Here is a 15,598-nt window from a genome sequence, read left to right on the forward strand (position 1 = left end):
TAGGTGGGTAGGTAAGTACATGGAGGCTGCCCACCGGATGATTTATCCAAAGTGGTAGTTCCATGCACCTGGGATTGCCTTTCTCCCTATTCTACGGAATGCAGCGGAGCTTACTGGTTGACAGGTTGCTCCACTGGCCTGCTGGTCTGCTGGAGCCTGGAACCTGGAACCTGGAACCTGGAACCTGGATGCCTAGGTACCTAATCTACATACCGACTTGGGTAAGTGCATGATACTCTAGCAGCCCCCTGCCCGTACATAGTAGCCACCTAATAGTGCAGTTTTGGGGATGCAGAAAGCCCAGACCTCATAGCTGAGCGAAAGAGTTTCAGCCTGACGCAATCTTGTATGCCTCTGCACCTATCACGGAAGATTCAGGCACAGCAACGGGGTTTAGCATGCGCAACTGGGCCCCGTGGCAGCCGAGAACATATATGACTACGGTTCCCAGGAGAGAGAGACCCGCCAAGATGGTGACGCTATGGCTGATGCCCATTTTATCGTACATGCAGGGACTGTCCATGATAAGGACGGTAGGTGGATGGAGGAGCGTGCGTTTCAGACGAACAGAATAGGACGATGGTCGTGAAAATCACAGCGGGGAGGGCCGGGAGGAGGGTGTCTTTGTGAGGAGGATGTTCAGGGCTTCAACCAGATGGCATTAATATAGGACGTGGGTAGTGACTGCGATGACGGAGCTGATTAAACATGCCAGGAAGCCGAGGCTGTAGTCGATGGGATCATGCCGTAGAAGCCTAGATACACAGAGGGAAACCTCGGAGATGAGTAGAACACGGCGTAGAGCAACGAGCGGTACAGGCATAAAAGTCCGATGGCCGGGCGGTTTACAGCGGCGGACAGGCGCGTTACGAAGAGTGCTCCGGCGGAGCTCGCGGGCACGATGAGGTCTGGCTGCCCGGCAAGGTGGAATAGACGGCGTGCTCATCGAAGTAGGATGGTGTCGTGAGAGGTCTCGGGAGGGAGCAACACGAGCACGGGTGCAGCACCAGCAGGGAGAGGAAGCTGTCCGAGATACCCAGAATGCTCGAGAGAAGCACGAACATGGCAAATGGGATAACAAATGGGATAATGAAGGGTGGATTTCAGCCGACGAAGGCCAGCTCGCTGAGCTGGGGCGATAGGAAAGTGCCAGTGCCGCCTACTTTAAAATTGAACATGCTGTGAAGGAGCGTACGAGATAGGAGCACTCACATCCGAGGATGTAGAGAGACAGAGCGAGGAAGGTGATTTCGCGCGAGTGGTCGAAATGGCAAGTCCTCATAGCTCGGGATGAAGATGGCCGACCCGCAGTACACCGTGAACGGATACAATCTAACAACGGTTTATCAGGGATTGACTCTTCGTGAGGAGGGAGAGGGTGTACAACAGACTCACGAGATCGCAAAGTCCACCGGGATCTTGTAAACAGCGGACCAGGTCTGCGAAATTCTGCATCCTAAGTCCTATTCCATGCTGGTATGATGGGCTGGGAAGCTTTGGGCTTGGGTTCACCAGACCTATCTCTGTTAATAAGCTTATCCAGCACTCGTGCTTCCTCTCGGATATGCTCCCATCGACGTGATTGGAAAGGTTGGATTGCTCGCCCCACCGGAGTGATAATGTTCCACATGTCCAATTTCTGTGAAAGAGAAAGATATGATATGGTGGGGGCAGCTTGCGTATGCACGCACCATTGATTGGCCGTTACCACCAAGGCAAGTTAATCATAGGCATGATCGTGTCTCGCCCTCTATAACAGAGGTTTCTCGCCTCTCGCGTCGAGGCTGGCTGGACTCCCTCCCCCTTGCGTCGTGGAAGGGGAAGCCATCTCCATTTACATCGTTAATCAGCGACAGCCCACTGTGACATGTCGGATATTGCTCGGAAACACCGCAGATCAAGACGCCATTTATCTGCCCTCAATAGTGTATGCAGCATAGATCTTTGGGTAGCACGCAGTTGAAGAGAGAAAAACTCATACTGCGGGCGCTGCGTGCCTTTGGCGCGGAACGGCACAGCGCTGGGGCGATTTGTTGGGGCCGGGTTAGACAGAGATATTTATACAGATCTAACCCGCGAGAGCAACGAAACAGCCATTGCTTCGCTGTACTGGCATTCACCTAGCCCCCCCCACTTCTCTCGCTCTGGCATCTGATGCTGTCTGCCCCGACCACCATGTCCGACAACACACAGAATGCCCATCAAAAAGGGGAACCTGTTGAAGCTGGATGGCTGAAGCGGATCCATTGGCCCAAATTGACCATCCTGGTCATTGTTCCGGCCCTGGCCTTTCTCATGGTTCCATTTGTTCCGCTTCAGGCGAAAACGCTCGTCCTCTCAGTAGTGTATTATTTCATCACCGGGATCGCAATCACCGCAGGTACGGCTTTAACTAACCGATCGCCCATACCAGTCCAGTCACTGACTGAGCCACTAGGATACCATCGCCTCTGGGCCCATCGGGCCTATTCTGCATCCATGCCCGTGCGGATCATGCTGGCCGCCTTCGGAGCCGGAGCTGTAGAAGGTAAGGGACCCCCTAATACTTCCGCCCCCTCAACTAACCCTCATCATGCAGGAACAATCCTCCGATGGTCCTCCGAGCATCGTGCGCATCACCGATATACCGACACCGACCAAGACCCGTATAACGTCAAGAAGGGATTTCTCCACGCGCACATTCTTTGGCTAATCCTGCGACACCCGCGCAAGAAAACCCACGTGGATATGTCTGACCTGCATAATGACCCCGTAGTGAAGTGGCAACACGAACACTACCTGCTGGCCATGGCCGTCATGGCCTTCGGGGTCCCCAGTCTGATTGCAGGACTGGGCTGGGGCGACTTTTATGGCGGCTTGCTGTATGCCGGTATCCTCCGGTATTTCTTCGTCAACCAGGCCACATTCTGCGTGAACTCGCTGGCGCACTACCTGGGGGAGCAGCCGTATGGGGACGGACGCTCCGCACGGAACCATCTGGTCACGGCCCTGATCACCTTTGGTGAGGGGTACCATAACTTCCACCATGAGTTTCCGGGCGACTATCGCAATGGCATTGAGTGGTATGACTATGACCCGACGAAGTGGGTGATTCGGGCGCTGGCGGGACTGGGATTGGTGAATCGGATGAAGCGGTTCCGGCAGAACGAGATTGAGAAGCGACGCGTGCAGCAGGGCTATAAAGCGTTGGAGAAAGAGCGTGCCCGGTTGGACTGGGGGCCTGAGCTCGGGCAATTGCCGGTGATGGAATGGTGCGAGTATCAGGGTGCAGTGAGGACGGGAAAGGCCCTCTTGGTGGTGGAAGGCGTGGTTCATGATGTGTCGGGCTTCATGGCGGAGCATCCGGGCGGGGAGACAATGATCCAAAGAATGCTGGGGAAAGATTCGACCTCCATGTTCAATGGTGGTCTGTATGCCCATTCGGACACGGCGAGAAATGTGTTGTCCACGATGCGCGTGGCAGTTCTCCGTGGAGGTGGTGAGGTGGAGGTTTGGAAAGATCATGAGGGATTGGGTATATCTGGCGAAAGCCGATAGGCAGTTCGTCTGGTGCAAGGATATTTTTCTGCATTTTGATGTCAGCATGAGGCTTCTGTTTGCAAAATCTGAACAGACCCGAGATTCAACCATTAAACCACCAACTTGTTTATGCACCAGGCCCAGTAACCGATTGCCCAAGATTTGTCCTTCCCATAGAACTTCTCTAACGGCGAACCGCTAGAGGATCTGATTGTAGGTTGCGATGGAAGGATGGAAGGGTGACCGGCGAAAAGGATGTGTGTGACCCTCGATTTACCATCCCGTGGCTCTTGACGCGATAAACATAGCTGTGCGTGGCAGCCTCACCAGTCAGGCAATTATTGATGATATGTACAGCGGCAGCTTCACAGATCAAGTCTTGGAGACTGCATACGAAATATGAGGACATGAAATGTTGATCAAAAAGATCTCCTGATCCGGGGATGAAGTATAGATTTGGAAAATGTTGGCGGAGAGAGCGTACCGAGCATATACACAATTGGCCTAGTCGAATGTAAATCACGCTGTTGCTTTGATTTGACTAGTTGTGTATACCGAAAATGGTGTAAATATGGTTACTCGTCTTTGGACTAATTGCAGGTACTTTCGACTGTGGGCTGATTCCACAAGTCGATATCCACCAGTCTCTGGGTAGGTTAGACTGTTGCCCCTTAAATCCTATATTCCTTGTACAAAATAGCTTATATAGTAAATCACAAACACTCTGATGCGCTCTGCATGCCCAAGCCAAATACCAACAGAAGTGGCTGGAACAACCTCCCCCACGGCCACCGTAGTCGAAGCTCCCTGATATTATATACCCGAGGCAGCCCAGGTAGTGAATAACAAAACAAAAACGATTCACTGAATACCTGAAGCCACCTGGCAACAAAGCCCACGACCGTACCGTCTGTCTGTCGCCCACAAATTTCCAAACCGTTACCCACCACACAACCTATCTTCCAACTCCCCTCCCATAGGAGGTCGCTCCATCCTCATCCATCCTCATCCATCCTCATCCATCCTCATCCATCCTCATCCATCCTCATCCATCCTCATCCGTCCTCATTCGTCCAAAAAGCCCCACCTACTACTACACACCACTATGGCAGACGCAGCCAGCTGCAACACTTGCGGCAAGTCAGCATCCAGCGAGCTGACCCTGAAACGCTGCGCCAGATGCAAGACGAAGTGGTACTGCTCGCACGACTGCCAGAAAGCAGACTGGAAGAACCACAAGAAGGCCTGCGGCAAGAGTGGCACTGATGGGACCCCAAACAATGACAACAACAACAACAACAACAAACCCACTGCGGAAGATGCCACCCGTCGATATACCACCCCCCGCCCCAAGAACCTGGAAGTGTTTATTGAGAAGCCCTTCCACGAGCTGCACAGCAAGACCTGGCTTCACAACCGTCCGAAGAACGATGTCTACAAGCTCCTAATCGACACGTACCGTATGAAGATGGATGATCAATACACCTTCGAAGGCGAAGTTGACGTAGACTGCGTTTATGGGGGTAAAAAGGACAGTCGCATCGGGTTCCGCCGTTTCTTGAGAATGGTGGAGAACAAAAGCGAGTTGCTTCCTCCCTGGTGGTCTCCTGAGCATACTCAGGCGTGTATGGCGTTCGGGTTGAGGCGACAGGCAGGTGACATGTTGAGTATGCTGGCTTGTGCTGTTGAAAAGAGCGATATCATTGAGCACTACGATGACCGTTTTATGCCGATGCAGTTGAGAATGTTCGGGGAGCAGATTTATGGCAAAGGACCGGCCGGACACTCTGGAGCGGCAATGCTCGCGTTCCAGATGATGATTGAAGAAAACGAAGGAAAAACCACCGTGGTCACCTGAGACTTGAAGCGCCATGAGGACTTTTGGTAGGGGATGTTAACGATGGGTACGCATTTACAAAAAATATGGACTCAAAATGTTGATTAAATGACTCTTCTGAACCAAGAATACAACACCAAGAATTTTATCCACAGAATCAATTGTATCCCCAGTGCCTTCTTGTCGTTTCCCCGACGGGACTGCGTTGTTAAGCCGCGATGGCTAAGGTCGCCGATGCGGATTGCTCTGTGTCGGGTAGTAATGGCTATACAAGGCATTGCCATGATCCCACAGGTCCGTGGGATCATATTCGATCTCATGGCCCTGTCTTTCCAACTGGAAATACCGGGGCGCAAAAAATTGTAGCGTATCCGCCCGAATCTGCCAGGGAATATTTAGTGAACAGGAGTTCTCCTCTGATCTTAACAAAGACCAGTATATTAATGAGCGGCGGGCCCAGACTCATACTGCCATGGGTTCTTCTGTTAGCAAAGTTGACATATATCATATTCAAACTAGTGCTTACGATTGATTCCAATGTGGACTGGTGAACCATAACTAATCCTGGTTCCCTCTCCCAAATTTACAGTATCGCTGTGTCTTACAAGGAACAGTGATGTGATGATGCTCCAAGTATAAAGTCCGCATACAGCCCCACCAAGCCGTGCCATCAGGCCAATCAAACGCCCCATATCCCCATTCGAGGACGGACCACCATCGGGATCCAAAACGGGTCTAGTCCGCCCTCATAGAGATGCCCATTCCATCTCGTATACTTAACCCTCCACCTTCACCACCACCAACTCAACCCCCCCCCTTTCTCCCCATGGAACTACCACACAACAATTTCTTCGTTCGATCAAAAATGTCCCCTCCCACCATCCCCCTCCTCCAAAACCACCCGTACACCCTCCCCATCGGCCTCGGCTTCGGCAGCCTAAGCGGCTTCTACGGCCCCCCGGGTCCGCTGGAAACGCGGCTCGCCCTCCTCGACCACGCGCACGCCAATGGCCTCCGATTCTGGGACCTGGCGGACGTCTACGGCGACAGCGAAGACCTGGTAGGCGAGTGGTTTCGCACCCGACCCGGAAAACGGGCGGATATCTTCCTCGCGACCAAGTTCTCGTTGCAGCGGCAGGCGGATGGGAGACATACCTTCCGGTCTGATCCCGAGTACGTGAAGATAGCGTGTGAGAGGAGTCTGGAGAGACTGGGGGTTGAGTATATTGATCTTTATTACTGTCACCGTGTGGATGGGGTTACGCCCATTGAGAGGACGGTAGAGGCGATGGGGGAGTTGAGGAGGTGTGTATTTCCCCCCTAAACCTTTGCGTATAAGTACATTCGATTCGTTCTTCCTGGCGAGGTTTCTTTTACTCGAGGCCGTTGGTAGACTTGCTCACTTAAGAAACCTGAGACTTCATTGGATATAAACCCTCATCTGATCGATCAATATACTGACGGAATATTCCAGCGCCGGCAAAATCAACCACCTCGGCCTCTCCGAAGTCTCCGCCTCAACTCTCCGTCGCGCGCACGCCACGCACCATATCTCTGCCCTACAGATGGAATACAGTCTCTTCACGACAGACATCGACAGCCCTGGTTCCTCAATCCACGAAACCTGCCGCGCCCTCAACATCCCCATCATCGCATTTAGCCCGCTAGGCCGGGGCGTTCTCTCCGGCCAATTCACCTCGCACACTGACATTCCCCAGGGCGATCTGCGGCGCGGATTGCCAAAGTACGCCGAGGAGAACTTCCCGCAGATTCGGGCGTTGGTGAAGGGGTTGGACGATGTTGCGGAGGCGCATTCTTTACCTGGGCCTGGTGGGGAAAGGAGGAAGGTTACGGCGGCGCAGGTGGCGTTGGCCTGGTTGTTGGCGAAGGGGCAGGAAGGAGAGGGAGCGGGGGTGATTCCTATCCCCGGGACGAAGTCGGTGGAGAGAATGGATGAGAATGCGGGAGCGGTGGGGGTGGAGTTGAGTGAGGCGGAGGTGAGGATGTTGGGGGAGTTGAGGGGGGACTTGGATATCAAGGGGACAAGGTATTCGGCTGCGTGAGTTCCTTTTTCCTTTTTTGCCCCGCGTTGTTCATGTGAAGTGGTTTGTTTTTTTTTTGGGGGGTCCGGGTTGGGTTGAAGTGTTTTAGCTAACTATTTGGGTGTATAGGGTGATGGCTACGCTTTTGTCGGATACGCCGGAGTTGGAGTGAGTGGTGGATGCGAGACAGTCGGGAAGAAATCTGAAAGGATAAGACGTTATTCAAACTAACTCACATAATAAAGTAACAATTATATACTGTTTTGTGTCAGTAAAGATTACCCACATACACAACCACACGTATCCCAATTAGAGACAATTTACACCAATCAAGAAGGCAAAAGAGTAGAGTAGAGTACCATTCAACATCTACAAACCAATCTGCCAAATCCCAAACTTAATCCCAAGCCCGCCCTCAGCCACAACATAACAAAACACAACAACACAATCATTAGATATTCCACATCCATTCTCCCTATCTACCTACCCTACCTACCACCTGAACCTAAAAGAATGGATAAGAATATGAATACTGTACTTGGTCCAATCTCAGTTTCAGTGAGCAACAAACAAAAAAAATGCCCGCGTATGTCAGAAGCAAATATCAACATCCAACACCAAGTCATGCTTTAGCAAGAGAAGCAAAGCAGTGTATCAAAGGCCAAGAAAACAAAACAAAAAGGAGCAAAAAAAAAAAAAAAAGAAAAGAAAAAAGTGGCACATGAAAAAAAGAGGATGGGGTAATAGGTACTAAGCCAAAGGATCATTCATCGTTATCGTTATCAAAAAGCAAACGCAAAAGGCAAGTTGGAGGAAAAAAAATAAGGATATGTATGCATTCCCCCGGTAACCTGCCTGCAGGTGGTGTGAACCTGCTCAGTATGTCCCTCGGTGTGCCATCCAAAAGTCGTCGCGGGGGAAAGCACTTGCGACGGGTAACGCCAAATGGTATCGATTATTCCAGATATGGGAGCTTAATGGCGTTTATATTTCTACGAAGGTATTAGCGTCTTGTTCACACATAAGAGTCCAGCTGTAAAAAGTCGCAACTTACATCTTCCATCTTCCGCCGATTGCTAGGATCAAGGGTATTTCCAGCCCCGAGCAGCGTCTGGCCAACAGCCTTAGAGACCCCAATCGCTGGCCGGAGAACCACCGTGGGGGCATGTTTCCAGACAGCTTTGGCAGCCGCCTTGGCGCTTCCACTCTCAACGACCTCCAAAGGCACGGCAACAATGGCGTCGCGAGCCAAGATCAGATCCCGCTCCAAGCCTCGGAAAGCGCCACGCAGGCCCTGAACAACACCCACGGGCTGGTCCGCATACAAGGAGATGGTCTTGGCCTCGTCGTCATCACCGGACTCCTCTTCGGCACCGGCTCCTGATGCGTTGGGGGTTGTCAACAGACCCTCTGCGCCCTGCAAGACCGTCTGTGTGCCGATAGCGAGCTTGGCACCCAGCTTGACAATCTCGTTTGATGTGGTTTTGGCGAACGACACGGCGCCCTTTTGCAGACTCCGGACGATGCGACCGTCTTTCCGGTACTCGCGCACCGGGATCATCACAAGGTCCTTGACGCCACCACCGACATTAACCAGAGACTTGATGGGAGCAAGGCCAGCTAACACACCGGGGAGCTGGTTGTTCTTGATATCGGGCATCCAGATGTCGTTGAGCGCCTGTCCGAGCTTGTCGAACCCCGACACCCCGTAGATGATCACGTGACGCATGACCATTTTGGCCTCGTCCAGAACGAAGAAATTCATGAATTCGGTGGTGCGACCGGACCTAAGCCCCGCGTAATCCACCCGCTTGGGCTTGAAGTCGAGCTTGACAGGGATGGCATTGACCTCGACTCGTTGCAAGAAGGGGATGTCGCCCGGAGTGCTCGGGGTAGGCGCGGAATCGTCTCTGAACTCGAAGAAGCGGCATATGAAATCCAGCGCGTCTTGGTCGACGTGCAAACGTAGAGGGAGGATGGTCGCCTTCAATACAATCTCAGACGCCGCAAGCTCAGGCACAGGCCTGACAGTCAATATCTCCAGATGCAACATGCTGGTTCCGCTCTCCTTCTCACCAGCTTCATGCATGTAAGTTGCGAACTTCTTCCACGTCGAGGTGGGCACATGATCGAAAACCTCCAGGTCTTTGATACGGACATCCAGAGAGCTCTGCGTTTCACCAGAATCAGGCGGGAATATGACCAGGTCCGCACAGATACCCTTGAGTTCAAACGTCATCTTATGAGACTTGCTTCGAGAAAGACGCAGCTTCTTCCCCCGAAGAGACGGCGACTGGCCTTGTCGAACCGTCGCTCCAGTGACAGTCGTCGTAGTCGCGTAGCTCCCTGTTTCACTGACAAGATCATCAATGTTACGATTGATATCCGTTCGAAGTTCACGAGGATCCTTGTTGGCGGGAATGCCGATGTAAATCGAGTTGAACAGACAGTCTCCAATAACTGACTCCTCTTCTTCATCGAAACTGGGAGACGCACGGCTACCAACTCGTGCGCGCCGTTCTGTAGCCTTCCGCTCCACGTCCTTCACAGCCTTTGAGATAGTATCCCTTGTACGCTGCCAATCATAGCCATCGAACAGGTTCCAAATGACGTGGGCATCCCTTACTCTGATTCTCAACGGACTTCTTTGGAGCTTCGAGTCATCCGAGAGCCCGTAGGTATTCTCCGTGGAGTCCCATCGGTGCGCAGTACCTCCAACGGCCGACTGCTGTGCAAAGTGATCCTCACGGAAGTCGAGCTCAGAAATACTGGACGACACATAGTACTGTGAATGGAAGCTATCAAGAAGGTCGTTTGAGCCCGACGCCATCATGCCCTCGTTCTGAGATCCGTGCTCTGAGCCTGTCACATGCTGAAAATCGCTGACATATTCGCGCTCGTCCTCAAGATGCCCCTCTCTCTGGACTTGGCCAGTAGAATCGGCGGTCATCCCAGACTCATCTTCCGGCACATCAGGCACAAATGCATCCATGGTGAAAGACGACAGCATATCCCGCAGGGGAAGAACCTCGGTCCGGTACTTCTTGGCGACACTGGGAGGCGTCGGAGGCTGGAGCCCATTGACGATGCCGATAAGCGTCTGCGTCGAGTCGGCACAGGTTTCCAGAATCAGCAAATCGTTCTTCACCTCCACGTCAAGAGATTTGGTCCCATCATCGCTCAAGCGCATTATCCGCACAGTGGCCGTGGCCGAAGATATTGAGCAGACGGGTACGAAGCCCTCATCGATGAAGAGCCGCACTTGGTCGCTTTGTGGAGGGGCAAAGCTCCGTCGGTGTAGATTATCCGTACATCCCACATTTTGCACATCGTCGATAATCATTATCGACACCTTTCGCAGCTTAAGACTGGCTTCGGAAGACACCAGATCATGTATCGCACCCGAAAATTCTGCGTTTGTCAGAACCACCAGACCTTTTGCTGAGGTGCCCCGCGGGTTGAGACCAAGAACACAGTCCCGCAGGTCAACCGTCAGCTTGAGAGGCTTTGAGGGAGGCTCAGGGTGGGTCGCCTTTGTTGATGTCTGGTTGCTTGGCTCAGGTTGCAATTCCGCAAGGTTGGCCAGGGAGTTGGCCATATTGGCAGCCACGTTTCCTGTCGTTATTTCGTCGCTGAGTCCGAGGAAAGCAATCATGGATGGAAGTGTATATTCCGCGCGGAAGTTGTGTAACTTGATCTTGATCGTGGGGTCCATCTCATCAGCTATGTAGCGGGCCATTAGCACCGGAAGGCTTTGACCCTGTCCCCGATTTGTCGGCGATGCATCACCCACAAGCTCCTCGTTGTCGTTCCTTACCACGGCGATGGAACCCAGCTGTGCGGCAATGAGCGAGGGGAGGCTAATATATGCTGCATCGGCCCTCCGAAGACTCGCAGTAATAACACCAACTTTGCCGCCGACGTGCACCTGTACTTCTAGCTCACGAATCATTGTAAGGGTCAGGATCCCAGGGCGGTCGTCCTCCGGCAAATATTTCGCAACGTTGGACAGCTTGCCGAGCTCCTCTCCTAGCTGAGCAAGCGGGCCTAACTCGGTGATTCGGGCGACGGCAACCTTTGCTCCGGCTACTGTAACGCGAAGGACTGAGCCTTGTCTCCGCTGTCGGAATAGCGTGTCCAACATGATATCGTCGTCTTCGTCGTACTTATCCTTCGATGGGGTGATCAATCCCAGAAGACGATCCAAATCGGGTTCTGTCGGAGCGTCCAGGAACTCGATCCTGATATCATTGAGATTTATCTTAGCGGGTGCGTCACGAGAATCATCTAGAGGCAGTGGGCCGGTCAGCTTCGCCTTGTCTATTTGAACCGCTAACCCTTCAGGCCGTTTGATGACCTTGACGGCTGTCGTTCTCAGCTTGATGTAATGATATTCTCCAACAACGTCAAGCGCAATCCCGCCAATACGGGCATTTATTTTCAAAGGTGTCGACGAAGACAGTGGGGCAGCCGGGGGAGGGAACTCCTCAAAGTGCACGCCACGAGGGCGCTTTGGCACGTCCTTTTTCGGGCTCTTCCCGGTCGAGACCGAAGAGATTGAGCTTCCGAGTTCCAGGATGGTGCTCAGACCACCGACCCAATCTACAACCTCTTCCAAGCGCTGGATATTGAACTTGAACTGCAGAGGGAGTGTCATTATGACCACTCTCGTTGAATCAGGCGACTTCGTGACAGAAAGAGAAATGTCTCCATGTGTCGGTGATAGAACATCTCTGGTAGACTCACGCATCTTGAGGTCTTCGCTAAACGATATCAGATCCTCAGAAGCAAACCCGAGAGTGAATCTTGTAACTCCCAGCTCCAATGTTGTTACATCTTTTTCGGCTAGGAAATGGGCCTTCAATCCGGAAACAGAAGCTTGCAACAAGATATCTTCGCGTGGCAGCCCAAAGAACTTTGAACTGTGGTTTTCAGCAGAATACGTTTGCTCAGGGACGTGGTCAACAAATTTGATGGAAAGGCTTTGAAGACCAAATTTGAAGGCCTGTCGTTCTTGCACCTGTGGGCGACTCTTCTTGGTACTGCTAGCAGTATCGTTTCCAAATGATTCGAGAAACCTCTGCCCAATTTTTATGACAAGCCAACCGATAGCGATATCGAATTGGACTTGTACGGAGAATATCTCAACTTCAAGGTCATATGAATTGTGCTTCAGCTGTGGAGCTTTCTCGTCGGTGTGTGTACGTGGGAATCTAGCCCCAATGCCCTCACTTCCAGGATATGACCTTATTGTATCACTGCGGATTCGAGTAGAGGCGTGTGTACTGAAAGCCGCGAGATCACCTTCAGCCACAGAGTCACGCAAGTAAGCTGTCGATTCCACCATGCTTGAAGACTCTGTTTCTTGGTGGGATTCGGGCGGTAGGTCTTGAACAGGATTTTCATCATTATCGATTGAAGGAATAGTGATCAACACTTTGTCGATGCTGAAGAAGCGCCTAGCAACATGCGGAAGTTTACTTAGCTTTGGCGGACTCTGGGCAGGTTCTTTATCTCCCATTTGACTGTTTTCAAGGGGAAGTTCCTGCGAGAAGTGAGACCCTGCTTGAGCAGTGAGCTTAGGTGTCGCGATGGATTCGTTCTCTTCCTCATGCTCATCTCCTGCCTGATGCGCATCGTATTCATTTGTATAATGCGCGTGTGGGCCTCTTCCCCTAATAACCGTTGACTCTGGCGAATCCCACGCCCCGGGGATGTTCGGGATGAAACTTCTGGACATAGAATCATGGCTGACAGCACTCATATACATACTCTGCGCCTCCTCGTTCGAAAATAATCTTGATTCGGAAAGCTCCTCCGGGTTGAAAGACCCAGACGTTGAACTTGAGCTACCGGCTTCGGAAGGAGGTGAAGGAACACGTGTTTCGACCTGGGTATCTTCATCTGGTGTCGAATCCTGGGCGATATCCGGGCTGATCCCCAACAACTCCGGTTGGGGGACAGCTGTGCTAGTATCCGGAAGATGTAGGCTACTCTGAGTAGAGCCACCAACTTCCGGCCGTTGTGGCATAGAGGAAGCACCCATGGAACCATACGTTGCCCTGTCGTATGATACCCTTCTATGAGCGTGCAACTCTGGGCTTTGGGGACGCGGGGTATCGCCACTGCCTAGGACGCGCCGACCAACGTCCGGTCGTAAGCCGTCCAAATCGTCAAGATCATCATCCTGGAGTTGCGAGCCTATCACATCGTCTAGATACGACGGATTATCCAGAATCCTATCGTCATCTGAGAGATTTTGCGATTCCTCCATGTAACCATAGCTCCTGGTCTCCTCTGTGTCGGCGTCGGAGAACCTGCCATCGTAGGTGTACACGGAGCCTTCCATTTCGGGAGCATGGTGCTCTATCAATCGAGAGTCACTGAGACCAGGAGATGGATCAAAAATAGTCGATCGCGTCATCTCCATGGTGGAGCTCCGGTCAGATGAGGGCTCAGGCGGAGGCGGCGACGGCGACGGCGACGCTGGCGGTGACGGCAACGGCGAGTCACGGCTCGGAGCCCGGCTTGTTTTTGGTGGCAGAGATGCATCTGGAGACGGTGGAGCAGCAAACCGTGAATAATTCGAAAAGACGACGGGGTCCGATATCAAGGCAAGATTGATATCCAAAACGGAGATTAATCGCTTCTGTTTCCGTGATGGAGGCCCTTCAGCGCCCGAAGACGACGACACTGCATCGACCTTGACTTGTCCAACACTCAACAACCCTGTGATTAAGTCTGGTTTGTCCTCTGGCTGCCTCCTTAGCGGCCCATCTTGCTTTGTTTCCACATCGACGCGGATGGATATGTCGTCCACCTGAACTTGCAAGCGGTCTGCAACACCCTTGAGGAAGGCGGCAACGAAGCTGGGCAGAGAGACGGTCTCGTTACCGAGACCAAGATCCTCCTCGTCATCGCCGATGAATGCCGAGGATCGTTGTAGCACTTGGGATCGTGACGATATGGCAGCCTGTAGCTCGTCCCTTTCCTCCTTTGGCTCAGCCTCGAGGAACGATTGGGCAAGATCGGCGGGGTTGGGGATGATCGGATCGGTGCTTGCATCGTCTTTAGGGTCAGGGTTGAATGATTTCTCGCCTGGCCCAGGATGATGTGTCTCTTCCTCGGAAAGTAGCCGTAGATGTACGTCGATGCCGCTGGCCTGGCAGATGATACCGCTGCTGTAGATATCGGCGGGGACGGTGATTTTCAGGAACTGGACACGGGCGCTTAGGAGTTCACTGGAAGCAGGAAGGTGAAGCAGGGTGGCTAGTTTCTGTTTGGAACCGAAAAAGGGATTAGCATTTGACGCACCCCGGGGGCCAACGGTGAACAGCAGCAGGGTGGGACCGGTGACGATGATGGGCACGACGCTGTCTCACTCACCTCGAGCCTCAAGCCAATATCCCGTAGTTCGACGGTACTTCGCTGCCCCCATCGGATTCCCAGGCTATCGAGATCCAAGGCCTCGGTATCGACGATCTCCAGGCGAGATAGAGCATATCGCAGCAGTCGTTTCTGGAAGAACGAGGGCAAAAAGTAGGCCATTTTGGGGGGGGGCAAAGGAGCCGGGGGGGGCTCATTTGAGGAGGGCAGGTGTCATCTGAAGCAAAACATAATAAGGCGGCAGTGAAAGGGAGAAGGACGAGGGCGGCGGCGAGCCTGGACAGGCACCAGCACAGCAGGCACAACGATGCGGGCTGCGGAGGGTTGCTGAAGAGTCGGGGAGGATGACGTTCGGGGATGGAGGCGCTAGTGAGGAGAGGCCGAGAGAGAGATAGCAGCGTTGATCAACCGCAACAGTCAGGCGGAGCTTGGGCCGGGGCACACCCCAAATCACACCATGACAACTCACACCTACGTCGAACTTATCGAACTTATCGCTTCATCGATCGTGGGTGTCGCACACTCAACCGGAGGAAGTCCAGTCCTGCACTCTTACTTGAGGGGGCACCCGTCGAACCATGGCCTGCGATGCAATCCCCAGTGTCGGGCTCCCAACAGCCGCGAACTCTAACGGGGCACGACAAAAGCAATCAAAAGACTCCGCCAGCCGGTGCCGGAATGACCAACGAAAAGTAAAAAAATAAGAAACGGCATCAAGGGGGACTAGCAACGGTCGTCATGCTGCAGGGCAGTGGGCAGGCAGAGTTACTCTTGACTCCTGATCGCGGTGGCTCGTGGATAAAGACGACTCTTC

At 52.8% G+C, this 15,598-nt stretch overlaps 7 protein-coding genes across 7 annotated transcripts; 3 read left to right on the plus strand and 4 right to left on the minus strand.

Moving 5' to 3' along the window:
• Positions 1–46: 46 nt before the first annotated feature.
• BO70DRAFT_359812 (uncharacterized protein) lies at positions 47–804 on the minus strand. The gene has a single exon (XM_025542627.1). It carries the CDS (start codon positions 494–496, stop codon positions 329–331), a length of 168 nt encoding a protein of 55 aa, XP_025401907.1. The 5' UTR covers positions 497–804; the 3' UTR covers positions 47–328.
• Positions 703–1,064, minus strand: BO70DRAFT_394084 (uncharacterized protein; the record flags this gene model as incomplete). Its single annotated transcript, XM_025546431.1, has 2 exons — positions 703–908; positions 989–1,064. 2 exons carry the CDS (start codon positions 1,062–1,064, stop codon positions 703–705), a joined length of 282 nt encoding a protein of 93 aa, XP_025401908.1.
• Positions 1,053–1,555, minus strand: BO70DRAFT_180093 (uncharacterized protein). The gene is made up of 2 exons (XM_025538434.1): positions 1,392–1,555; positions 1,053–1,332 (listed from the first exon to the last, which is right to left on the minus strand). Exons 1-2 carry the CDS (start codon positions 1,453–1,455, stop codon positions 1,160–1,162), a joined length of 237 nt encoding a protein of 78 aa, XP_025401909.1. The 5' UTR covers positions 1,456–1,555; the 3' UTR covers positions 1,053–1,159.
• Positions 1,556–2,052: 497 nt separating this feature from the next.
• On the plus strand, positions 2,053–3,920 carry BO70DRAFT_359813 (acyl-CoA desaturase). Its single transcript, XM_025542628.1, has 3 exons — positions 2,053–2,380; positions 2,438–2,527; positions 2,579–3,920. The coding sequence occupies exons 1-3, from the start codon at positions 2,176–2,178 to the stop codon at positions 3,535–3,537; spliced, it is 1,254 nt and encodes a 417-aa protein (XP_025401910.1). The 5' UTR covers positions 2,053–2,175; the 3' UTR covers positions 3,538–3,920.
• Positions 3,921–4,624: 704 nt separating this feature from the next.
• On the plus strand, positions 4,625–5,377 carry BO70DRAFT_331754 (zinc finger MYND domain-containing protein; the record flags this gene model as incomplete). Its single annotated transcript, XM_025540889.1, has 1 exon — positions 4,625–5,377. One exon carries the CDS (start codon positions 4,625–4,627, stop codon positions 5,375–5,377), a length of 753 nt encoding a protein of 250 aa, XP_025401911.1.
• An 844-nt stretch (positions 5,378–6,221) lies between these two features.
• BO70DRAFT_350742 (aldo/keto reductase) lies at positions 6,222–7,570 on the plus strand (the record flags this gene model as incomplete). The annotated part of the gene is made up of 3 exons (XM_025541710.1): positions 6,222–6,661; positions 6,831–7,415; positions 7,528–7,570. The coding sequence occupies 3 exons, from the start codon at positions 6,222–6,224 to the stop codon at positions 7,568–7,570; spliced, it is 1,068 nt and encodes a 355-aa protein (XP_025401912.1).
• A 514-nt stretch (positions 7,571–8,084) lies between these two features.
• Positions 8,085–14,946, minus strand: atg2 (putative autophagy regulatory protein Atg2; the record flags this gene model as incomplete). Its single annotated transcript, XM_025547862.1, has 3 exons — positions 8,085–8,390; positions 8,453–14,674; positions 14,785–14,946. The coding sequence occupies 3 exons, from the start codon at positions 14,944–14,946 to the stop codon at positions 8,373–8,375; spliced, it is 6,402 nt and encodes a 2,133-aa protein (XP_025401913.1). The 3' UTR covers positions 8,085–8,372.
• Positions 14,947–15,598: the final 652 nt, after the last annotated feature.

This window comes from Aspergillus heteromorphus (genome assembly GCF_003184545.1).
Source record: "Aspergillus heteromorphus CBS 117.55 chromosome Unknown BO70scaffold_5, whole genome shotgun sequence".
Classification (NCBI taxonomy): Eukaryota; Fungi; Ascomycota; class Eurotiomycetes; order Eurotiales; family Aspergillaceae; genus Aspergillus; species Aspergillus heteromorphus.